This window comes from Thermobia domestica, chromosome 4, assembly GCF_964235325.1.
Source record: "Thermobia domestica chromosome 4, izTheDome1.hap1.1, whole genome shotgun sequence".
Classification (NCBI taxonomy): Eukaryota; Metazoa; Arthropoda; class Insecta; order Zygentoma; family Lepismatidae; genus Thermobia; species Thermobia domestica.
The window spans coordinates 270,922,966-270,949,766 of NC_137457.1; the positions used below are offsets into that span (position 1 = coordinate 270,922,966).

Sequence of the window (26,801 nt, forward strand, 5' to 3'; positions counted from 1 at the left end):
TCCTGTATATAAATAGAATTCAATATTGAAACTAAATACACCTTAGCACGACACCATAAACGCAGATATTGTCTTTCTTAGACTTCAAAGAAACCTTATGGTATTTGAGATATATAAAGATAATATTTTATCAAACTTACATTTTAGTTTTAATATTGTAAAAAATAGATTTCACACTGTTTATAAAGAACTACCTTGTCACAAATTCTCTATTAGTGAACAGATTACACAGCTGCTCTTTTGAGTTTTTACATACTATGTTTAGAAATTGTATTGTTCAGACATTTCACTGTAAAAGAATGTCTGTAATCAGACAACATTTTGTTCATTATGATCAGTCAGATGTATCTGTTGCTAAACCTGCAGTTGGTGTAACTCCTGAGATTGTACCGACTGAATAGTCTGTACAGGCAGTTGTTGCGATTGGAATGTCTGCTGTGGTTCAGACCCAACTTGCGCAAACTAATTTGAATGTTATGATTGTTTTACTGGAAGAGATTGCACAGGCTGTGACTTGTATCTTGTGACTCAATCGTGTGTCCCGGAAACTGAAAAGTTTCTTATAATGGAAGTGTTTGCTCTGGCTGCTGGTTTTCGTAAGGAAACATTTGTTCTATCCCTTGTGTTTGCTTCGGCCCAATCATAGCTTGTGGAAGTTTGTATTCAGGCATTTGTTCTGCTTGATGTTGTGATTCTTGACCCTCAAACGATTGTTGCAGCTGTTCATTTGACTGTAGAGATTGGATAAATGGGAGTGAGTTTTGCGTCTGGTACGTACCTAGTGGGTGTTGCATAGATTCTTGTGACTGAATTATATGCTCTGGTAGTTGCATAGATTGCTGTTGTTGAGGTGTCTGTTCTTGTTGAGGATGTTCTTTGTACTGAAATATTTCATCTGTTTCTTGTTGTGGTAACTGTGGATGAATTCCAACTTCAGGTTGATTATATTGTTGTTGCCGATGAAATGGCTCTTCTGGCTGAAGCGTTTGTTGGGATTGGGATGACTGAAGTATATGAGGAAGTAGTTGGAAAGATTGTTGCGATTGAGGTGTCAACTCAGGTGGGTAACTTGGTTGTTGATACTGAAGAACACTTTCTGGTTGCTGGTTCAGTGCTTGTGACTGCAATGTATTTTGTGGTGATATAATAGGTTTGTTTGGCTGAAAAAATTCTTGTATTTGCTGATGTGGTTGTTGTACCTGAAGCGTTCCTTGTGATTGCTGAAGAAATTCTGGCGACTGAATAGATTGTTGTGCTGGCAAAATATATTGTTGAGTTTGAAATGGAACTACTTGTCCCACAGATTCTGTTTCCTCTGTCAGAACTGTTTTCCCTAGTTGCTGCTCAGATTGATTTTCCTGAATTATCTGTTGTAAGCGCTCATTAGGTATATTGTATTGAAAGGAATATTGCCCAGGTTGAATTAGGAGTTCGGATGGAAGTACATGCGGTGATGGACGAAATAACTCTTGTGACTGAGGTTTCTTACTATCTCGAGGTAGAAGTTGTAATTTACCTCGATGATGTTGAGGTTCCTGAATTGTTTGTGGTGGACCTTGAGACGACTGTGGCGGCTGAAGTGTTTGACTTGGCACATCAGTTGATTGTTCTTGAGTCGTTGATTTTATATTCGCTTCTGTCGACTGTATTGGCACCTCATTCTTTGTTACCTGAAAATTTAGTATTAGGGTAAATTTTGATACAGATTGTATTTCTGTATATTTCATGTTTTATTCTTAAAGAATTAGTAAACAACCTAAGCCTTCTCAAACTTAATATCACTCAAATAAAAAAATATAAATTTTATATTGCCTTATTTGAGAAGACATTCAAGTAGAGCGACATTTTGTTTACTCATTTACTTAGAAAGAACTTCCAAGTTACAATATTTATTATGATATTCCTTGAATATACAACTTTATATTATGATTCATGTAAAATAATACGAAGTTATATAAAACAAGGAAAGTACTTTTCAATAAACGTTTCCTCAAATTCAACACAGAAACTGTTTAGCAATAAGATTTGAGTTATTTTGTAAAAAAAACTATACGTATTCGTGTTATTCTGGACAAGGGCATCGTGAATGTTAAAATAACATTACATCTGCTGAAAAAGAAAATATTTTAAAATTAGAAATATACTAGAAAGTTGTCACTTTATAAAAGTATCAATATATCCAAAAACATGTGAAAACATTAAGAGAGTCTCGTGCATATATTTTATGTATAACTGGTCTATTACTTGAGGCGAGATGAATATATGTTATGTATATTTCATTTATTATTCAGTAAGCCAGTAAATGTAACTGACACCAAAGTAAAACAACAGATCTTCAGATTTGATCTCTAAAGTGTTAAGTACATTTTGTAAGAAATAAATTAGTACAATAGATGTGAGAATATCACCTAACAAAGTTTGTTCCATAGTGAGTTTAAGTAAATACTCTGAATCTTTAGAATTATTAATACTTTATTGGCAGCTTATAAATTACTTTCGTCTAGTTTCGACATAATTTCACGTTTGTTATACATAGTTTAAATTCTTCCAATGTGTTTTAATTGTTTTAAAAAGTTCGGTGGATGAACTTCCATTAATACAAAATTAATAATTTCAAATTAAACAAGATTCTGTAGTAATAGTACGGCGTTTTTGAGACGTAATTTTCAAACATATATGGTATTGGTATTTTGTTTCAATGGCTGACCGGAGGGAGCTCCTGTTTCTGTCACTGTAATTATAAAATTATAAAATTTTATTTATTTTATATATGGTTTATGGTTACAGAAAAAAATGTTATTATAATTAAATATTAATAAGTTTAAAACGGCTATTTTGTACGATTATGAGAATTATTTATTGTAGTAGAAAAACAAAGTGGTTTACATATATGAATATTGAAATGTTTGCAGGGTATATGATTCAATTACAAAATGCAAAATGATAAATATAACAGGAAATTGTGATGATCAGAAACTGGCGTATTATATACAATGTTACATTAAAATAAATCAGTTCTCTCTCTCTCTCTCTCTCTCTCTCTCTCTCTCTCTCTCTCTCTCTATCTCTCTTTCATATACTTTGCAGGATGTAAACAATTATTGTTTAATATATACGATCTGAGATTTAGTGGGCATTGACAATATGTTCCTATGTTAGTATATGTGAATGTTAAGTACAATTTAAAGAAACTATGTAATAGTACGAAATAATTGTATATAAACTATTTGTCTGTAACTATTTGTCATACAAAGGTTACTTTTCAATATTCTCATTACAAACTAGGATTTACGTTCTAGAAATATCGACAGAAGCGTAAAGAGAACATGTGGGTATAAACACAAAATACCCAAAACTGGATCTCGTTTCCAGACAGAAAACTTACTTCCCCAAAATCATGAACACAGGAAATTTACGATTCTCACAAGTCACTTAAAGAGACTAAATTACGTTGTAGTACGGAAGCAAAAGACAACTTCTTTCCATAGATTGTTAGTTTAATATTTTAGAGTGTTCTTGTGTATGGAAGTGGTGAGGTTTTCGCCTCTCTCCCCCTCTCAGTCTGTTGTATGTGTATTTTCACATATGCATGTGTGTGTGTGTGTTCCAGGATAAGTCTAAATGCTTGGAGCAACTTCAACCAATTTCCTACACATATTACCTATTGTCTCGAAAAGAGTACTGTCCAGGTAAGACTACCTACCACACCTTTAGGGAGTAGGAAAAGGAAACATATAAAAATGATCAAAATTATCGATATTAGTGTCGAATCCGTAGTTCTCTGGGTAGCTTAGATAAAGAGCGTCATTACCTATGTCACTGAAGTTGAAATTAAACCCCTAATAGCACCATGACGCAGTGTGTGAAATTATGACATGTAAAATTAATTGAAAATGACACATGTTACGGTCGAATCGATAGCTTTTAGTGTTCCTAAGTTAATTGGTAGCAGTTCCGATGACCTTTCAGTTTTAGCTTAGCCTCCTTTATGGGTAATACCCCTAGCACAGCTAGGGAGAGTGTAAAAGAATATCATATAAAATGATTTAAAACCACCGATTTAGTACAAAACCCATAGTTTCGGTGTCACTGAGATGAATAGCAACACTTCCTATGTTGTTTTCATGTAAGTTCTGCCCCATTAGTGCCCTTCGTGGAGGAAATAATCACATGAAAAATAATTAAGAACGACCGATATTAGTATCGAATACATAGTTGTCTTGGTCCTAAGTTGATTGTCAGCACTCTCTATATCGTTTAAATCTATATTTAATTCCCATTTGTACCCGTAGAGTGGTGGGAAAGATTTGACATTGAAATGTATGCAGAAAAGACTGATATTACTGTCAAACTATACATTCTAGCGCCCGCAGTGGCTCAGTGGTAGAGCGTTCACCTCTGGTGCTAGGGGTCCCGGGTTTGATCCCGGGTTTTGTCCCTTGTGGTGGACAAAAACCATGTGCGTGGGTTTTCTCGGGGTTCTCAAGTTTCTTCCCACTTTCTTCATTCCACCATTTCATTCATTACTCATCATCACCGTCTTCTTTAGCCTAACCGGCATAATCGTGGGACGTAAAACTCAAAGATTTCATTTCATTTTTACATTCTAGTTGCCGCTGAGATTAACTCTTTCAGCCCTGATTTTTTTGTTTACTCTCCGATTTTATTTTTACTTTGGTTTATTATTTTTTTGACTTAACAAATGAAACACTACCTCAATTTATTTGCGTATGTCATATTTTGAGAACTATGGATGAAACATTTTGCATGCCCAAGGGTTGAAATACGTAAGATACAAAATTGCATTAATCCAAAATATCATAGTGATCTGCATAGTTAAAAAAAACTCAAAACACATCACTAAAGCAGAAGGAGGATTTATTGCAAATAGTTTGTTTCGTCAAGAATAAAACTTCCTACAGGGCTGAGCTTCGTCCATAGTGATAGTCCCTGCAAGTACTCTACAAGAAATGTGTGTTGCTTCCTGATAACAGATGAAAGCACCGGAGAAACAGTGGAAAGTGATTTAGAAAAATTCAAAGAATACTGACATGAAAACCCAGCCATTTTGAATCCTCCAGAATAATTATTTTAATCTTGAAATATGATGTACACAAAGGTTACCAGCAGGTCTAAAAGGGTTATGAATTACAATCCCTATACCGCTAAAGTCAATGTTCAGACCCATCGGAATGGATGGTGGGAAGATTGAAATATAAAATGTTTCAAATGAGTGGAATTAGTGCCGAATTCATAGTTTGGGCTTGTCAAGTAATTAACTTACAGCCATGATTACATTTAATGTCAAGTTCAGGCGTGAGGACACGTGCTAACTTGACAGTTAATATACAAGTGTAGCACCGAAGATGTTTCTCTCAAATATCTCTAAGTATTTGGATTTGTGTGTACGAATGTATATTCCATCCTAACTACGAAACGTATCGAGCAATTTTAATCAAAGTTGATAGACATAACTAATTAAGTTTATGATCTATAAAAACCGGAGGCGGTTCTAATGCTGCGTTCATGAAAGCTCTCCTGTTCTTACGACTTTAGTCAACTGGATCCAATTTCTACTTCGTACTCCACTTGGTAGACATATAACTTTCAATCTAAAAAAATACTTTGCTAGTAAAACACCCCAGAGGATGGGAGTTGGAACAAGTGATATGTAAAAGTAATGCAGTCCGACTTATATTAGTGTGCAATTCAAAGTTTCTTAAGTGAATAGTTACTTTCCCAACAGTGTTTAAGTACAAGGTCATCCCCATCGACAGATCATGAGGAGGGAAGTGAAAAATAAAGTGTCGAAAAGTCGAGTAGTTATATGAGTAGTTATCGAGGTCGGGAAAACATAATGCCTGTCATCAATGAACTTTGGAAAATATGTTGCAGCCACTTCAAGCTGGACATTTTCAGTATATCGATTCTGTGGGATAGTGTGTTTCAATATTTATGTCAAAAGTTGAGTATCTTCTATATATATATTTGTTGTTAATTTTCATTGAAATACGTATTCCAACTGGAAGGACTTCAAATATTTCTCATAAACCTATTATAAACATATTCTTCTCGTTCGAAGATCCATGATTTCAGCTAATATATATATACCTGCTTGTAATTAGTGTGTATGTACGCACGTCAGTACAATTTGGTGATAATTTATATATATATCACTTTGAGTGAACATTAAAGAAATTCATCGGAACTTCGAGAAACAACATGAATAAAATATATCTTTCCAATTGAAAGGTAATTAATGATAATGTAGAAGCAAGGAGAAATTGAATAGGTTAGAGGATGCAGGCGGTATGTAACAAATTGAACATATCTTGAAAATTCACCTTCAGAACGTTTTTCGTTAACATAGCCCCTTCAACGTTTCTCAGTCTCTGCACTCATATGAGGATTTACTAGATGTGTTACGTAGTACAACTAACATATAACACGTGATGAACCGCCAGGATGCAACGTTTCGAAAATGGAACATAACATCTTTATCCTCCATGCGCTTCAGTTGTACTACCAATCTATTTATTACAAAATAAATTACCGATCTGTTCAGGTGATAGATTTCTTTAAATATATTTCTTCTTCCGTCTTTTACATTTAAATTCTTTGGCGCAGTAAATGTTATCTTCATATTACGCTTTAATAGAGTTTATTTGTATATTTTAAGAGGCCCATGCCGAAAGCTTTTGAATACTAAAATTCAATGGAGCTTAAACGTCATGATTTGAGTTTAATGAAGTTGTGTAGCCTTATGTACAGTTTAACACAGGGACAGCGATATCTTGTCTTTTTAAACAAAAAAAAAAAAAACTCTCCAGAACTCTACCCCTTCTTACAATAACTTTTTGAAAATTGATTAGCGAAATTTAATCGCAGACGACACAGCTTGGCAGATGAGCCGCACTTAGGGCTTACCATCGTAGTTACAGATTATGGTTTTTCAGTATTAAGTAGGGATGGTACCGAGACTGAGACAAACTTTTACATACCGAGACGAGACCGAGAAGGATTTTATATACCGACACGAGACCGAGACCGAGAGAGACCTCTATAAATCGAGACGAGACCGAGATGAGACAGGCCAATCTCGAAAGTCTCGGTCCCGTCTCGAATATTGACGTTGACAAATATTAAAATTGTCTTTTCTGAAAATTTGTTTCGTTGCTGTATAATATAATATGGGAACGATTGACTAGTGCACAGTGGTGTATTTAGGGGGTGGTTAACGGGCTAAAGCCCCTCCCGAAATAAATTTGCGATTTTTTTTTTGTATTTCACGTACAACACAAATCTTTCTTACTCGTTCCTCAAGCCTCGCCCGAAACAAAATCCACTGCTGATGTATACCCTATACAGCCTTCTCTCTCTCTCTCTCTCTCTCTCTGTATATATATCCTGGATCAGCGGCTGTATATGTATAGGTGTGTCTTCGTGTATATATATATATATATATATATATATATATATATATATATATATATATATATATATATATATATATATATGTATATATATATATATACAGCCGCGGATCCAGGAGATGGCCAAAAGAGTGGGTAAACCATATTTTGCCGCTTTATCCAGTGTAAAGAAGGTAGGATTGAAGCCCATTTTATCGAGTATATACCTGAGCGCCAAGGGAGGCTATAGCCTATATAGCCATCATCTTCGATCCACGATATATCATCACAGGTATTCTGCCCTTATTGGAAGGTCACTTGTCGCAGCTGAGAAGCTTCCATGCTCCACGGACCTCCACTAACCTATTCGTCTTCATGTATGATCTTTCTGTTTTTATATCATCCATTAATTCTAGCCTCCTTCACCCCTCCCTCCTTTTCCTGCCACCATACCCTCTAGGACGTCCCTCATGATACAATTTCTTCTTAGGCAACGTCCCAACCAGTTTCTCTTCCTCTTCCTAATAATATCTAAAACTGTTCTTTTCTCACCGACCATTTCTAACACTCTCACATTCGTTTTCCGCTCGACTCAACTAATTCTTTCCATTCTTCTCCACACCTACATTTCGAAGGCTTCCAGTCAATATTCCTCAATTTTACGTAATGCCCATGTTTCCGCCCCATACAGTACAGCACTCCACACGAAGCATTTTATGAGTCTTTTTCTCAAATCTTCATCAAGGTCCCACAAAACAGACTTTTCTTCCTCCTAAACGGTTCTTTCGCCATTTCTATCCTTGTTTTTATTTCACATTCGCACTTCATGTCACTACCCTGATATCGAAAACTATTCACTTGTTATATTTTCTCCCCTCCCACTTTTATATTTGACACAGACCCCTTCGTTCCAGTCACCATGACTTTTGTCTTTCTAACATTTATTTTCATCCCATATTCTTTAAAGCCCTTCCTCACTTTTTCTAACATTTTATTGATCTTATTTTCAGATTCTGCAACAAGAGCCATGTCATCTGCAAATTTTATGCATTCTACCTCCTACCGAAATGCCGTCATCATCATATAAGCTCTTTTTCACTATCTCTTCTGGATAGACATTAAATAGTTTTGGCGAGAGGCAGGATCCTTGTCGAACTCCCCTTCCAATTGCACTCTCTTCCGTCAGTTCTTCCCCTATCCTAACACTTACTTGTAGGTTCATGTATAAGTTTCTTATGTATCTTCTATCTTTCCATTCCAACACTCCACTCTCTATTCCAACTATCTTTGTTAGGACTCCCAGCAACAAATCACAATTCACGGCGCCAAAAGCCTTTTCTAGATCAATAAATACACCATACACCTCTTTCCCTTCTTCATTTGTTCTTCCATATAACCTTCTGTTCCGTATTCGGAGCAGAATTTTAGCTGCGTGAGATATGAGATTAATAGTTCTTTAATCCTCTTTGGGTTCGATTTCTTAACCATCGGTATCATGATGGTCTTCAGAAAGTCTTCTGGTCACTCTCCTGTTTCATATACTTCATTGCATAGTCGGAACAATTCTTTCTTTCCCATGTCTCCGACCTTTTGAATGAATTCGATTGGTATGTTATCTATTCCAGTTGCCTTTCCATTCCTAATCTCGGATATAGCGTTTTTAAACTCATCCCGAATAATACTAAATCCTTTATCATTTTCGCCTACTTCCTTTTCTACTTCAACATTTAGACTACAAGATCTATTCCTACGATCATATAAGTTTTCAACGTATTCTTTCCACCTTCCTATGACCTCATTTCTATCGCACACCACCTTCCCATTCTTATTTTCTACTTCCTGGTAATACCGCCTTGTTTCCTCCGAAATTCCATAGATTTTACCTCCTTGTACATTCTCTCATATTTCCCAACTCTTTCTAATTCTTCTATGACCTCGCATATTCTTTTGAAAAACTCTTCCCTCGCTCTGTCTGTTTCTCTTCGTAATTCATTATTTAACTTTCTCTACATCTTTCTGCTCTCTTCTGCATCAACCAGTTTCCACGTTTTCCTCTCCCCTATTTTCTGCAACATTTGCTCTGTAGCCCATCGTTTCTTAGTCGTTTTGTGTGTGCTTCTTCTGTAGCCTGCTGTAGGCAACGTTTAAATGTTCCTACCGTGCGTTACTACCTGCGTCTATCCTTTCCTCGTTTGAACATTTTTCTTCAAAATTTTCAGCGAAAAGTTTTCTTATTTCCTCGTTTTTCAACTTGTCAGTATTCAACACTTGGTTGCCTACTTTTCTTCTGCTTACATTTTTCAGTTGAATACCTACTTCGGTCAGCACGAGTATATGATCAGAGAAAATATCAACCCCGGGAAGGGGCTTCGCGTTCTTTAAGCTGTTACGATACATGTCCTGAATCATAACAGTCTATCTGATATCTTCCGCCGTCTATTGGTGATTTCCATGTATATATTCTTCTCTTGTGCTGATTGAACCAAGTGTTCCCAATTACTAGTGAACTCTGTCTACAGAAATTCACTAGTCTCTCTCCCCTTTCATTTTTTCGCCTAACCAATATTTGTCTACGATACTACCTTCCTGTTTTTCTCTCACAACTGCATTGACATCTCCCATTAGAATTACGCATGCAGTACTCTTCTCCCGATCTATAATTTCTTCTATTTTCTCATAACATTCCTTTACTTCTTGAGTTGCATGTGAAGTCATCTTTGCATATGGCTGTATCACCACTAGTTCCTTCGTTTTCCCTTTAAGTCTTAACATCATAATTCTATCATCAGCTGAAATTTTGTACTAAGTTGTGTGAAATATTGAAGAGGAAGTTCTTCTAGATACTCTGCAATACTCTAGATAAACAAGCAGTGTTGCTAACACAACATAAAATTGTATTTTCTCAAACTGCACTACGTATGGTATAACGTATTTGTAATTTAGATATTAAATAAAACCACAATACCACATAAATTATTCAGTGTAACGAAGGCCAATACAGTATCACAAACATCAACATTTTGGAGATCTCTAATAACTCAAATGTCATGGACTGTGCAATGCGCATCGATTGTATGTTAGCGTCAAATACTATGATCATGGTATAATGTATTTCGAAAGAATGGAGGAACAAAGTTACAAGAAATGGAAAATTTAAATTTCTCTAAAGACTTTACTACTAAAACTCTCTAACATATCACCTCTCATCATGTAGATGTTTCCAAAACACTTAAATGATCATAATGCCATTTACAACAATTACTGTTGTTTCAAACCGTTTCAAAGATACCAAACAAATAGATAGTGATCGATATTCTGCTTCAAATGATGTATTGTGTTATATTTTTTAATGATTGTTGCTTTTCTTTGCTTCTATAATATTACAGTAATAGTTTTTGGTGGCTTTAATTACAATAAGTAGCAGTTACATTATTTTAAGCAGTGTTGCCCACTTAAATAAATTGCTAAATATTATTCTAAATATAGTGCAAATAACGTAGCTAAACTGCAAAATATTTTAAAATTACTCGTAATTTGTTTTATAGTGCAAGAATGCTTTCAAAGATGCCTTTTTTTGTAGTCTTTGGGCTACTTAAAATGTTAATACGTTCCAGCAATACGTGTAAATGCAATCCACTTTCCTGAAGTCGCCTGCGTACTGTACTGTTTACTAGAGAACTCCAGTGGTAGCAACAACTTCCATACGCACATGTGTGATTGTTTCATACCAGTTTCTTCGACTTGTCAAACGGATATATCGATCATCTCTGGCCGATGTCAATCGAGGTCGACCGCCACTATATCTTCTCGAAGCATTTCGCGTTCTCTGGAATTTGCTTCATAACCTGCTGATCACTGCTCGATCGATATTGAGCCACTGGACCACGTCAGCCTGACGCTGCCCTACTTCGAATCTACCGATGGGACACCAGCGAAATTCATCCGTCAAATGATGTCTTATCATATTCGCCTGTTTCACTCTATTAGACTTGAACCTGCTTTCTACACACACTGTCAACCAACAATTCTGTGAGCTCATGACCTATCGCCCGTACCTAGTACTTTACGATGTCGTGTGAAGGCAGCATAATCACGAGTTCTTCCGCACAATCTTTCACAGACCATTCATGAATGGTCGTTGTATTGTGACATCCATTTTGTCTCCATTTCAACACTCTACACCCGTTATTTCTTTCTCATTGCACTTTTTGTCTTTGTTACTTAATTTATGACGGTCAATGTATTTTCAAAATGTATTTTGTTATTAGTAAACATTATACTCCTATATGCTTCAATCATGTCATCATTTTATATAGATATGAATTGAATGAAAATATCAGCAAACATTTAATTTAAAGTTTAAACCAGAAAAATATAAATTTAAAAAAGAGATGCCTGCTACAAGAATACAACTAGATGCATTGAGTCAATACTGAAGGCGTAATACACTTTAAAATGCTGGTATGTCGGAAAGCTCATAGAAAAAAAATCCTTAAAGTTAATATCTTTAAAATATTAAAGTTCTGCCTTGGATATTAGTGTTATTGCAGATATCCAGGTATGATAAAATACCAGTCCATAAATCAAGATGTATCACAGTGGCTGTCATTGTGACAAGGAAAAGTTTTATGTATAGAAAACGAAAGCAAAAAGGAATATTGCACCATTCATTTCGGTTATACTACATGCGAAACTCTATACATATATAAGCTACACAAAGTGAATATTATAAAAGTCTAAGAAAACGAAACTAGAGTAGCAAAACGATTAATAATGAGTTAATGAAACTGGAAATGTAACTCGTAAAAGACGTGCCGATCATAGCATTTAAAACTTTGTATGATGCATATGATTTTTAATGTATCATTATTCTCATAAAGTCGCTTCATGTTATTGATTTTTTTAATCAAAATGTGAAGAGCATGAACACGAAACTGTATTCCCTGTTTCTTGATATTTTTGCACAAAATTATGATTTAATTGTAATAATAGATATATCGTTATATGATAATATAACAAACAATAAAATTATCGAAAACTAATGTAATAATAGAGCAACTAATGGTAAATATTGTGTATTCATTTTTGTTTTGGATGATACTAATACTAAGCGGAAATTATAGACATTAGTACTGATAAATTTAAAAAGAGTGCACTATACTTCAGTATGAAGGCTGTTATTGTTTCAGCGGTGAATTTCCGACCTACAACTGAATTGGTAAAGTATGATTAATATTATCTAATAATGAAACACTGTATGTTGTGTTTGCCACTCATTAAAATATATTTGTTGTGGGCAATTTTAATTTTCCTGAAGCTATTGTAACACAATAATAATTGTATTTCCATTGCGTGCTATATATTTTTTGTAATTTGAGATCGATAAACAATATTGAGGATGAAAATGTAATTATCTGGTTTTAGTTAACAAAGTTAAAATATTAGAATGGGTTTTGATTCGAAGTGTGTATGTTTGTACATATGTTCAAAGAACTATAATTAATATTGGCATAAACACTCATATGTTTAATTTGATTTAATTTTGTTTCTTATCCTTAATTGGAAATCCAATCTTCTAAATGGCTTGAATCACATCTATTGTAATTGCACTTTAAAACATAATTATGACATAACATATTAGTAATAAACACAATAGGAATCAATATTTGTATTGGGATGTATTGGAATGTACCAACAGAAACAAATTCTTGAAGGTGTTGTCTCCTATTGTAACCAGTATCTTTTCTCCATGGCGTGGTCTCTATGTTCCTAGGTCTAAGATATTCTAATTGTAGAAACTAAAAGAATGCTTTGTTGACGCGTTTTCAAAGTGTTTTTTTTTTATCTCGTATGTGGTAGACGGCACAAAATATGATAATTTACACGATGATAGTAACAAAAATAAATGAGATAATTGCGATTTAATGACCAATTATGTAAATGTTATAAAGTAATTAATTGTGGCTTTAAGCTTGATAATAAATTTCATTTTCATATTTGTTTACATTTTTTTCACTTAGCGGAGATGGGCTTAGAGTAAGTGTCGATTTATAATAGAAAAATACTGTATTGATATAGGAGAAGGTCGTCTGGTATCGGACAGCGGGTGGTATCGGACAAAAGCAGTTTTCGTTATTTCCCGCTTAGGACTACACCTAATAAGCTTACAGTGAGTTGATCGGAATGAATTAACCAAGCCCACACCATAGTGGATTTGTCCCATGAACGGTGTGTCTCGTGCTTCAAGGTTTTTGTATTTTTGCGAGTGATCAGGTGCATGGAGATAGATTTATGTGGCTATAACTTATTACAAAATAAGTGTTTTGATATATTATTGTTATCACAACATTTATTAGGATGTATATATTATAATTTAGGAGTATAGTTGCATTCGTGTTGTTACAATCCGGTAGATAGCCATTCATACGTTGCAAGTCGTTCGGCTGGTATCGGACAAAGTGGAATCGGGTGGTATCGGACATTACATTGGTAAATAAACATGACGTTTCTGGTTTTTTCAGGAAACCATTGGGAAAGTACATGGCAATTGGGATGAAGAAAATATAAGGTTGGCCATGGATAAAGTTATTTCCAAATAAATGGCACTACGTGTAGCTGGTTTTAGATCTAGTGTTCCTAAGAGTACATTAGGAGATTGTGTCAAAAAAAGAAAAAAAACGTTGAAAGGAAAAGAAGCCTTGCTTCTCGGATAACAAAGGCACGTTTAGTAGAACGTTTGATCGCGACCAAGAGGAAACACTATACAATCATGTAAAGGCTTTGGATAGTCAACTAATGCCACTAAGCAAACCAGAATTATTAAAACTAACTTACAAACTTGCTGAAAAACTAAACATCATAATCTGTGGGAAGTCTTTCGATGAAGATTGGATATAGTGTAACGTATATAAAGACTGGGTCCATGAACAATATGCAAATGTTGATGACAAACTGTTTTATCATTGTGATTTGTGTTACAATAAAAAATAAGTGGAGATGAGACTCAGAAGTTTGAAATTTGTGTTTTACTTTTATTTTAGGCTGTTTCAAAGCCTAATAAAACTGTATTTTGTGTATAAGAACTCCTGTAAGTAAACAGCTAGCAATTGTAAGTTGTTCTGTAAGTAATTGGTTTATTAAATTACCTCAAAAGAGCGATTATCTATAGTTTTATGTTTGTCCGATACCACCCTCCACTTTTTAAGGACGCTAATTTCTATTATCTTTGATTTTTTACAAAAATAAATATTATTAGTTTCTACCTATCAAATCGTCTTTAGCATGTTGTGTATAAGATACCAAGGTATCGTTTTGTGCATTAAGTAATTGGATATAGGTATTTTTCAGCCTGACAGACTAAAAAAGCTAAGGTGTCCGATACCAGACGACCTTCCCCTATATAGGTCTAATAGGTCTATAATACATTGCGTATTATGAACAACATATTCGATTATTCTTTTAAAAAAATCAAGTTTGTTTTGTAATATGTTTTTAAAAAATAATAACATAACTCCCTTATATTTGGGATATCATACTGTACATGAGAATCAAAAACCATCTTATCGATTTGTTCGTTTTGTTTATCCAGGACAAGTATAATACAGCTTACTTAGAAACCATTTTTGTATATGATACACAGTTGATTTTATGTTACAGTAACAAATGTAGAGTTTGGTTTACCTTACACTCGTGATCTGACACTTACCTTTTTCATGTAGAGTTTAGTAAGGTTAATTATAAAACTTCTCGTAAAAGATATGTACAGTAGCGTTAACAGAATATGTATGCACTATTTCTGTTCTACAATGTCTATACGAAATTTCTGTTTATTGCGAAGCAAAATTGTATCGCGTTTATTTTGTTAGTCATTACTCATAACTCTAACGTCAGTGTGAGTTAATGAAATATCAGTTCTTCTTCTCTTAGGTTGGTATGAAATAAGAGATGTTGTCTGCGATTTTGGTTATATTTGTTGTATATAATTGCTTATTATGGAAGTGGATTGAAGCTGTAATATCCCTTCTACTGTGTCAATTAGTACCAAAAACACTTGTTTCATTATTGTCTTAGTACTCTTTCAAAACCTGAAGAAGTTTTCATGTATTTCCTGAAGACTATAGTGTAAGAAAACTTATACAAGTTTTTAACAATATCCTCAGCAAGGGAGATTATTGTTGATCTCCGTTCACCTTTCCTTGAATATGGTAAGTTTCATATACACATTTATTCTAACTTCAAGATACATCCAGAACTTTACGCTATATTTTTCGGGGTTAATATCCATGAAAGAACTGGAAACTTTAAGAGTTAAGGTACGACGTTGGATCATATGTAAAACGTATATCTCTGGAGGGTTGTATCTTAGGTTCGATTGCAGGTAATAAAATAGGAAAGCTTCAATTTTATCGGTATTTTCTCATTTTCTCTCATTTTCTTCATTCCATAAGTTACACAGACACCTCCTTTAGCTTCGAGACACAATCACAGGACAATAAAATAATAATAATAATAATAATAATCAATAATGTTCAAAATGATTCATTTCGTACATCTACATAGATTTCGTTTTTATTTTAAGAAAACAAACAAAATTCTAATTTTTATATTAATGGCTTAAAGGTAATGATTATAAAGAAGAAAATTAGACTCACATGAGTTAGTTTGAAATGGTGCTGAAGGTTCAAAATGACCACTTTTATATTTTGCGTGTTAATAGTAGTTGACCCATTGTAATTGTATAATATTCTCTACAAAATATTGTTCTTTTATTTAAACTACGTTATACATTCGTAAGAAATTTTAAAATTATTACTTGAACACGCCACTTATTAGTGGATTATTTTATACAAGAATCAATGATTTGTCTTCTATTTTCATAAAACCAAACGAAGTCGCATTGATAGTTTGACAAGCGAAATACTGAACACGAAAGCCGAAACTTGGTGAGAACCTTAAAAGTCTTTTTGGTTACAGAGACAACGACTGCTGAGTGACGATGACTGCTGAACAAAGTCTCATACTTAAACTGTTGTTGTGTGATTCCAAACTTGCTTGTAATACTGTGACAACATCCCAAAAACTTGTGATGAGAAAAGGGGAATTGCAATCCATCACTGAAGTAGTAATCCGCTGGTTCTAAATGTTTAAGTTGCAAATGTCAACGATCATTCACGGTCCGCCCATCCCGAGGTTATAGATTCTGAGGTCATACACACGCCATTGACAAATCCACTCATGACTATCAAAGCAACTCAACATTCCCCTTCCATGGTACAGGCGTTACTCTTACGGGAAAGCAATCAGAAACTACTTCACTGTTCCACGTAAGTTGAATTCAACTCAGGAAAAGATGAGAATGGATATGTTTTAACAACTAGTACAAAATCTGCGTGAAGTACATTTTCCGAAACAGATTATCACGTGAAATGAACCGTGAGTGTTTCTTTCCGTAATTCGAATCTGTAGGAACTGTTGTTGAGCAATAGTCATCTTCGAGAAGCTGTCGTCAAAAATGACGTTTTCGAGTATTATCGCATTCTCTGTGTGAGATAGGTTTATGGGGAAGTAATTAACATTTAATAAACCTCTATCATTGTGCCAATAATGCGGATCTTTGTTTCGAACAGCACGGGTGGATGTGTGTTGAACTATGCTATTATATCCTTCAGTGGTGAAACGAAAGCCCACCCTACTGAAAAGGATAATGAATAATTCCCACTTCACTCGGAAAACACATCAAATTTGCAGTAACTCAGCACCATCAAAGAGGAGTCACGACCAGCATATAGTACTGAGGTTGCCGCTTTGGATTGTTGCCTTCTTCAGTACATAACGTACTCTCTGAAACCACGATGCTTTACCAGTCAGCAAGAAGTGGAAAAAGCAAGGAATGGCTTCTGTTTCTTTAATAACAAGACGTGGTATAAACAGCGAACTGAGGGCTGGTAGAAAGGCGATTACAGATAACCTAACATGACTGTCTATACTTTGAATGTTAACCTCATTTAATTTTATTATAATGAATTCATATAAGTTATGTACCAGAATATTGCTGGATGAATGACTCGTCCTTGTAATAAAAAACCAAACAACAATTTTTGTTCTATTTAGAACTCCTAACCACATTCTTATTGAATACACAAAGCATTTGTATTTATTCATAAACTATATTCTAATATTGTATAGATCAATATAAATGCTTAAATTTTATGAAAAGTACTGTTCATTGTGTTAATGAATAATCAGATATATATAGTATATTTTACTCCCTCTCTCTAGGATACCAGAAGCATTCAGTAACTACATCACTTATGGATTAACTTAAAATGAGTTTTGCCACTGTGCTGAATGAATCAATTTTAATTTAAACTGAACAATACAGGTTTCTTATAAGAGCGAGTTTGTAATATATTTAAACATTCAAACTTCACATACTTACACATGTGACTTTAGATCGTACAATTCCACTAGTGAACCTGGTTTCAATACTCCGACAAACTTTTCCAAGTTTCTTACATTTTTTAATTGCTAATTCTGGACAGCTTTTCAGGATCTCTGTAAAACATCGAAACTGATATAGAACCATTTCTAGAAAAGTAGTTGTTATTCATGATATTCAAGTGCCGATCAGTAAAATTCTGAAACAACTAAATGCCTTAAAAGCATTGCTTATAGAAAAAATATAACGCTTTTAAGCTCACTAATGAAATATTAATTAGAATCATTTTTTTAAATGTCGCAGACCGTTATTATATATCTTCGGTTCTTTCTTTTATGTGATATAATTTGCTGCACTCTAAGTGATATATATCACGTTTTTTTAAAAAAAAATGTAAGTTCAATATTAAACTACAATTATAATCAAACATAAAAGAATGAAAATGTAGTAGGTGCATCTGGAAAGTAAGTTCTGAAAGTGTCAAAGAAAACACGCTTGCGCAGGAAACGATGGAAATACTCAGCATAACTTCTCACCTACATAATTGTGGCAAGTCAATTGTAATTGTATTGCGATAAAATAGGTAAAATTGCCTTGCGCAAGTAGTCCCCAGTTAGTGCGAGATAATCAGTTTTTTCAAAACTAAGAAACTTCCAGCGTGAGAAATCCTCGGGGATCTGTGTGAAATATATTGATAGGATTATAAGTGAAATTATACTCCAAAAACAGTACAGACAATTTTAGAAGCCAGCACCAGTGTATGCAAGAATGATGTTAGTTCTCGGCTGTGTGAACTTTGAGCTTTCTGTTAAGTTACCAATAAGAGGCTGATGAGTTACGCAATGGAATCGTCACTGAGGACTAAACATTTGTGTAGCATGTGATATCACTCTACATCTCTTACGGTATCTCTCAGTTATCGAGATTCACCACGACGATTCCTGGCCACGCAACGTTTTCACAGAGCGAGTTCCAAAGGTTTCACGACATGATTCCAGTCGACTAGAGTAGATTGCTGTGACATAGACATTCAATACATGGTGCCGCGTTGCGATAAATTCCTTTAGAGGAATGGTGCAATTCCTTTAAAATACCTGCAAAATAATAAAGTCCAGTTCCTCTTATGTTTGTCATTCATTTAGCAGACCATAGGAACTTACTTTCCATATATGTCTCGTATATTAGATTTTAACAACCAAACAAACCAATACAGTCTTTTCCTGACATGTAATTAAATATTTTGTAATATTACAACAAATAACGGGCACATGACTCATTACTACTTCTGATTTTCAATTTATACAAGCGAAAATTTTTTATCATCTAATTATAGGGTCGTCTAAGGATGACTGAATTGGTGGAGTTTTGTGGAATTTTGTACAACGGTTCATATTTAAGTCATGATAGTTACTAAACTTTCTTTTATAAGCACAAGAAGAAGAAGAAGAAGAAATAGTAAACGGAAAAGAGTAATAAGAATAAGAGAAAGTGTAAGAAAAAGGCTTGATGATTCTCTAATTGCTGGGAGATTTACATTACGTCAGAAAACTAATGTCTCGAGACTGCGTTCAGTTTGATAGGTTATTGTTATGTGGTCGAAACAGTCTGTTGAAAGATAAGTGGTCTCACAAACGATGAAATTTTGCAGGAACTTATTTTAGAGGAACAGGATTAACATTGTACGCGGATGTGGGGGTGACAAGTTTGAAACCCTTGTACACAAAAGATGAAGAGTTTACCTATTTGTATAAATTTTGCAATGTATATCAAAGTATGCAAAAATAGCCATTTGATATGATAAATTGATAATAAAGTTATATTTTTTAAAGTATAGGAGGGTCACTACGAAAGTTTTGAGATGTATACTTAAAATCAATTTAACACTTACATTTTCTCAAAGTATTCACCATTACACTGTACATACTTTTGCAACCTCGAAAACCACTTTTGGAAGCAGTCTTGCCAGTCTTTTTCTTCAAGTGTTGAATGTTCATTCTCGTAATCCACTACAGCTTCTTCAGGGCTGCAAAATCTCTTCAAGCGAATGCGATCTTTGATCCCGGGGAACAGAAAAAAATCACACGGGGCCAGGTCAGGGCTATACGGCGGATGAGTCATAAGTTTGACCTCCGTAGATTCTGTAAACTGAATTGTGATGTTGGCCGTGTATGCGGACGCGTTGTCATGATGAAGCAGGATCCCACGCAATCCAGTTCTTGGAGGCCGTTCCCGAAGCTTCGGGAACGCTTTTATTAGGCAAACAGTGGTGTACCACTGAGCAGTAACAGTCCTTTTCTCTTCAAGTGGAACAGTTGCAACATGACCAGATTTGGAGAAGAAAGTTGCGACCATCTTCTTCCCCACACTTCGCGGTCGCTTCAATTTCGTGGGTGGATTTTCGTCTGGAAAGATCCAAACAGTAGACTGACGAGGGTCAAATTGATAGACCGAAGTCTCATCACCAGTAACAATGTAAGAGAAACGTCGAGAATTGCCTCCATCAAATCTTGCAAGCATTTCTTTACACCATTCTACACGCATGCGCTTCTGCTGTTCAGTCAAAGTGTGAGGCACCCAACGAGATGAAACCTTCCTGAGCCGAAGATGATCATGAAGAATTTTTGTTACTGCTGGCGATCCAATGTTCACTGTAGATTCAATGTCCTTGAAAGGGTTTCGAGGATTTTCTCGAATCATTTGTTCCACAGCGGCAATGTTTTCATCTGACACAGCTGTTGCCGGACGTCCAGCTCTTTAAGCGATGTCCGGCCTCTTCTGAATTCACCAAACCACCCAAACACTGTATCACGGAAAGGAGTGAGGTCCCCAAATGCCCCCTTGTAGTCAAGGCTTTGTGTTTCGTTCAAACCACTTTTGAAATCGTAAAGGATCATTGCCCGAAAATGTTCCCTATCGAGCTCCATTCTAGACAACCGAATACTGCTCAAATCAACAAACAAGTGAAAGTGATACGGCCACTCCACTGTTCCCCGGGATCAAAGATCGCATTCGGAGTGGCCGTATCGGAGTGGCCGTATCGAGGCGAGTTGAAACTTGCTTGACTTCTTCGCTCCGGATACCACTACCGAATGCAATTGTTTGAATTCAAATACTGTGTCTCAACAATGCGTACCTCAAAACTTTCGTAGTGACCCTCGTAAGGGAGATTAATGTTTATGAAATTTAAGTACAATATTCACTTACTGTTAATACAAAGATAGAGCCCTTCTATCTAAATGGGAAATCAATATGAAAATATCGCTTGAAAATATTGATTATGGTCCTAGCAGTACGTTTCAAACAAGAATTTCAAAACAATGTTGAAAAAAAAACAAGAAAAAGTCATGGGGTCAAAATGACCCCCAAAATGAATCTAAGAACAACTAAAAAGCCAGTATTTTAAAAACAACTGAATACTGGGCTCTACATACCACTTTATTATAGAACTACTGATAGCTAGACAATATATCAAAATGTTGTTCGGCCTTTTGAATAAAGTTCGTTCAGAAAAGTTGAGGAATGGTTGCAGTCGTCTAATAATAGATGGTAGATGCACAGTTTTACGCAAATACGAACTGGTAGTACCTTAATTATATTCATACAAAAACATCAGATATAGGTTATTTTGCTATTCGCACTGCTCAAAAATACTTTAGAAACAAAGTCTAATGAACGAATAATCTTCGAATAGAGGCCTTATTCCATAGGCTGAATATAAAGTGCAATGAGGTGCATCATTGTTCTCTAGTAGCATCAAAGATCTACTTGGCCGGGAAGTAATATTGCTCTCGAAATGTCTTATAAGCATTACGACTATTCTGATTTTCCATGATTGCCTCTCATCAAATAAGTAAAGAGCAGAGCGAAAATTCCATTGGTTCTAATTGGCCAAAATGCGTTTCGGCAAACTATATAGACATAATTGTTGTATAAATTCTTACCAGCTATTCCGCCTGAAAACTACGAATTTGATATACGACCATCTGGTATGTATCATTATCTGATTAGTTAACACCAGGAACAGTCAAGAAATCTATGTTTCTCCTGAATACTACTTCCTTCATCTTCTTTACTTACCGAAGAAGTGTGAGAGAACAAACCAGAGAGGAAATGATTTTAATTTTATATTTTTATAATCAGAAAACAGAATTCCAAGCTGATAAACACAATCTATATTTCATACTTGAGCCCTGGAATGAAACATAAAGAGACGTCTTTGTTTTGTTCTTGTACCGATGATGCAGAACGTAGAAAAAGTAACGATCATGTTCCTTGAAGATTATGGTTGTTAAATTGAGGTAAACGTACAATTTGTAATTCAAAGATAAAAATTTAGGTATTGACAAGATCAGGATTTATATGTGAAATGATTTAATCAGTCTTAGCTCATAAAGCGGCATACCATTCAAATAAAAAAACCTACTAAGTCATCCTTGTTTCCAACTGCGAACAGAAAAATATTCATTGTTTTTATTGGTTGGACTTTAAAACCGATTGCAAACTCTCCAATTGATTAATCAATCAATCAACGAATTAATATTGCGTAGAACATAGATCAGTGTATACCATGTATATTTTAAAGCATAAGATTCAGATTTCGAGTAGTAAAAAGATAAACTTAATAATAAGCTGGCTTTCCTAAGAGAACATTTACCAATATTCTTCTGACTATACTGTTGCTATTACTACTATCTTGCTTAACTTTATCTGCTAATTCGTTAGTTGGTTATAGAGTTTAGCGTCCATTTCAGCTATATATGACACGTGGACAAATAGCTTAAAGTTAGATTCAAATCATGTGATCGTCAATCAAGAATCGATACTGGGTCTTCTGTGACGAAGATGCGTCCAGACCAATATTTCACGATGGAGCTCATTTTAAAGTAAACGAATGTTGGACAATTTATCTTTTTAGAGTATTGTGTAAGAAATGAATGTGATTCGAGTTGACTTTAACTTGTACGCTGTTCCACCACGTGGCCTCAAAAAAGAGAAAAGCGTGATAAACTCAAGGAAAGTAAATTAATTGTGAATAAAATTATGAATTTAAGAACAACTGAATAAAAAATGCCCAGTTTTTTATTCTATCAGGATAAAATAATGCAAAGAGGTTTTTAATAAACAAAATACACTTAATATTCTTATAATTAAGAAATTATTATTTCTTCTACTTCATGTTAGTGATGGGTAAATTCCCGGGAAGATTCCCAAAAATGACAATTTTCAAGAATTTATGTACAATTACAAAGAAAATTGCATTCTATTACTATATTATAATTTCAAAGATAAATTCGTTTTTATATCACAGTATGTTATTACTGTTGTCCCCAGAGGAGTCTTTAAATGTATATTCTGACCGATGCTATTTTATTAATATTCTATTATATTTAGAGGGTACGCATAAATGGATATTTATATACAATATGTCCTATGAAAGTAAATATGTTTCAAAAATGGTATAGTAAGTCCACATACTTTATACCGCTAAACAGTTTAAATTTACATGTAACTGGCTTTTCTAAACTTGACTCTACTACGGATATTATAAACATATTAAATTTTTAAATGTTATAAACAATTTTGTCAACATTTGCGCATAAATATGTATGTTCACAATATTTGCAAGATACTTTCTTATCTTTATAATTTTGCATGTAACATTGCCACACACAACCTTTCTTCCTGCCCATTTCTCGAAATTTCATGCGTTAATTCACATGTAAGAGATGTCCGAGTACCTCTTCAGAAATTCGAGTCAGAGAAAGGAGACAATCCGAAGTCTATTAGTAACGGTGGTTCAGGGTTATTAATAGTATTTCATCTCTATGTCTACATAATTCTATATTATTTTACAAAATGGTTCCTTTTCATCATTTGTAAACTAGTACTTTGCTAATTTTAGCTATTGTTCAGCATTGAGGGGCAGTTTTTGCACCTACATTTTTCTTTGCGATATTCTATTCCGATGCGGTTGTTTTATGCTTTCATATGTTAAATTACGTTACCAACATTAAATTCAGACAGCATTGCAGAGCGAGCGTTAACGAGTGCAAGCATGTTGTTTTATATCTTCTTTACCAACAATTCCTTTTCCTTTCTTACATAAAACACTTCCACTTACCTTTACGATTTGTACAAATCCCCTACTGCCCCCCCAAAAATGTATTCGATACTTTCTTCACTACTTGAACACCACTATCAACTCATTTCTTCCGTAAATCATCCTACTTTTTGCTACTTTTGGCTCCTCAATACTAAACAATTCCCTTACTTTTTAGTGCAAATGGAAATGCAAAATCATATTATTAGTTATATAAAGTATAGTCAAAGAATTTTAAACTTTTTAACCTCCAAAGTCTTTAAAACATAAATTCTAGAAGTTAATCACAATATATTAAATTAAAGAAATTAGTCAAATTGTTCTAATAATTTGGAAGATAAAGTAAACAAATGGAAATAAATTCCTTATCGCAAATTTATAGGCGAGGAAAAAACCCGGGAATATTCCCGTTTTTTAAATTCCTTCCACCACCGGGAATATTCCCACTGCCCATCACTACGTCATATATAATACCCAGTGTTTCTTCCATACATGCTTTTTGGGGGGCACTGCCTCCCCGGAGCTCTGAGAGTGCCCCCTGGAGGACACCAAAATAATACTTCTATAATAATATAATAAATAAAATAGTACCAGCAGTGCCCCCTCAGAATATTAAGAGTACACCCCAGAACATTTTTTTGTTAAAGAACGACTGTAGAATACCTACCTCTTGAAATACGTAGAGTCTGCAGTTTGGTTTCGTTCGTAGGAGTTGAAGAAGGTGCAGATCGTTCACCAACAGTTACAATTGTATCTTGGAGGTAAAAGAAAATGTATTTTAATTAAAAACCAAGTTGCAAACAAGTTGCCTCAGTTGCATATTCAAGAGTTCAATTACTAATCGAAACAGACGTTTTTATTATTCTATTAAGAGTCTTCATCCCGGCGAAATTAAAATACCGCTAATTTTACAGTAATTATGTGATATCTTCAAATAGATAAAATATAATCGAAATATGGAACAAGAGCGCCCTAGACAATATTATTTTACATGAGAAACCGTTATCACGACTCACTTATCTGCTTTCGATTTCGAGCCATTTTGAAAATCGGCATTTATTTTCGCGTTTCTAAACAGCTGAAAACGGAAAGCCACTAGGTGCCTTGTGATAACAGTACCTCACGCAAAATATTGTTTAGGGCGTTCTTGTTCCATATTTCAATTATCTTTTATCTATTTGAAGATATCACATAATTACTGTAAAATTAGCGGTATTTTAATTTCGCCGGAATAAATACTCTTAACTTGGAACAGTAAAGTAACTGAAAAATGAACAGTGATTGAAGTTTTATATACAATTCGTGACCAAGCATCATCTAATTGACTGTTGACCTTGTCTCCTTGATTCCTTGCGTAGTTTAGAGCCATGAGAGTTAATGCCGCCACCACTACAACAGAGAATTTGTTACCTCATAATATACAACCATCATTATTATTACTAATAATGGAAACAACCTTTATTTTAGTACCGCAAACATCATTGTTCAAAAGGTGCAACATTTTGTGTAGAATCACTTTGTAAAACATACTGCATTATAAAGTAAGAGGAACAAACCTAACCTCACTATAATAGATTGAAATGAAATTAGCAGCTGAAATAACATATCGAATTCAAGCTGCTAATATTAAATGTCATTGCAAACGAACAAATAATACAATTAGTTATCTTAAAGCTACATTCAGTAAAATACTACTATAGTCACCACCGTAAAAAGATTAGTCTAATTTATTAAAGTTATAAGTACTCGTTTACTAGCATTGGTCTAATTTTATCTACTTAAAGAAAGATAAAATTAAGGTTTCGGATTTCTATTACAAAGAAACTAAAGTTTTATTATTTATCAGATTGGTGTTTGGTAATTCGAAGAAAATGTTCAGAACATTTCACAAGCATAATTAAGTTCTGTCCTGGAGAATCATCTACAACTACAAAGAATTTAATGTATTGATTCAGTTGGTCAAATCTTTCATTCAGTTTCCAAATATTTTTGCAACATTGCGGTACTATGTTTGGAACATTATCTATAAAATTTTAAATAAAATCACAACCTTATAATGTATTTTCGAATCACATTCATAGTACAAAAACAAATAATCAGGTTATTAGGCTTTAACTATTGATGCTGAAATCTAAATAGATACAGTTCTTACATTGCAACGGCACTTTTTAAGTTGAATTAAATAATCAGAACAATTTTAAATCGGTAAAATGCCTCCAAAGTCTTACATAAATAACGATATTTTTTAATGTCAGGTAAAAGTGATAGCTTATGTGCAATGTCTGTGTATTGGTATGAACTTTTGTTGTAATGATTAGCGTGACACATACACTAAGACGTTGGTAATTTATTAAAAGATCGAATTATATTATAATAAAGAATGATAAAATTGTTTATTTACTTAAAAGTAGAAGAGTACGAATTGTTATATACTAGCTTGGTGCGAATGAAATATCTACTTTTGACGTATAGTGTAAAATAAACCGTACCATTACAATAATGGGATAAACTAAGTATACTAGTCTAATATCACAACAACTCCTTACATGTTGTTCAAAGGTATTGATCAACTCAGACCTTTCAGGAGGCAATAAGTTGTAAAATGATTCCGCATGAAAGTGCAGCTTGGAGAACACACTCGCAAGTGAATTTATCTTCATATTTGACCTGGAGCATTCTGCACAGCAAACCGCGAAAAATAACTCATTAACTAATACAATTAAATGAAAAAATAACACAGTATTTGGCCGGATATAGTGAATCAACTCCTCCACCTCAGTTGAGATGTGAACTTTCGTCCCGGTGACACAGCAATGTTAAGGCTGTGGAAAACATAATATTCAGTAGAGTC

General features: G+C 34.3%; 1 protein-coding gene across 2 annotated transcripts in view; it reads right to left on the reverse strand.

Moving 5' to 3' along the window:
- Nucleotides 1-2,560: 2,560 nt before the first annotated feature.
- The window catches only part of LOC145683509 (uncharacterized), a 48,716-nt gene continuing 24,475 nt past the window's right edge, over nucleotides 2,561-26,801 (reverse strand). The window contains exons 3-5 of one of the 2 annotated variants that reach the window (XM_081754851.1): nucleotides 24,618-24,704; nucleotides 17,851-17,966; nucleotides 2,561-2,731 (exon numbers count right to left, since the gene is read on the reverse strand). In XM_081754851.1, the coding sequence (XP_081610977.1) occupies nucleotides 2,729-2,731; nucleotides 17,851-17,966; nucleotides 24,618-24,704 (206 nt within the window). In that variant the 3' untranslated portion in view covers nucleotides 2,561-2,728. Of the gene's footprint in view, nucleotides 2,732-17,760; nucleotides 17,967-24,617; nucleotides 24,705-26,801 lie in introns of those variants that run through there. The other variant, XM_081754850.1, reaches the window with a different exon arrangement.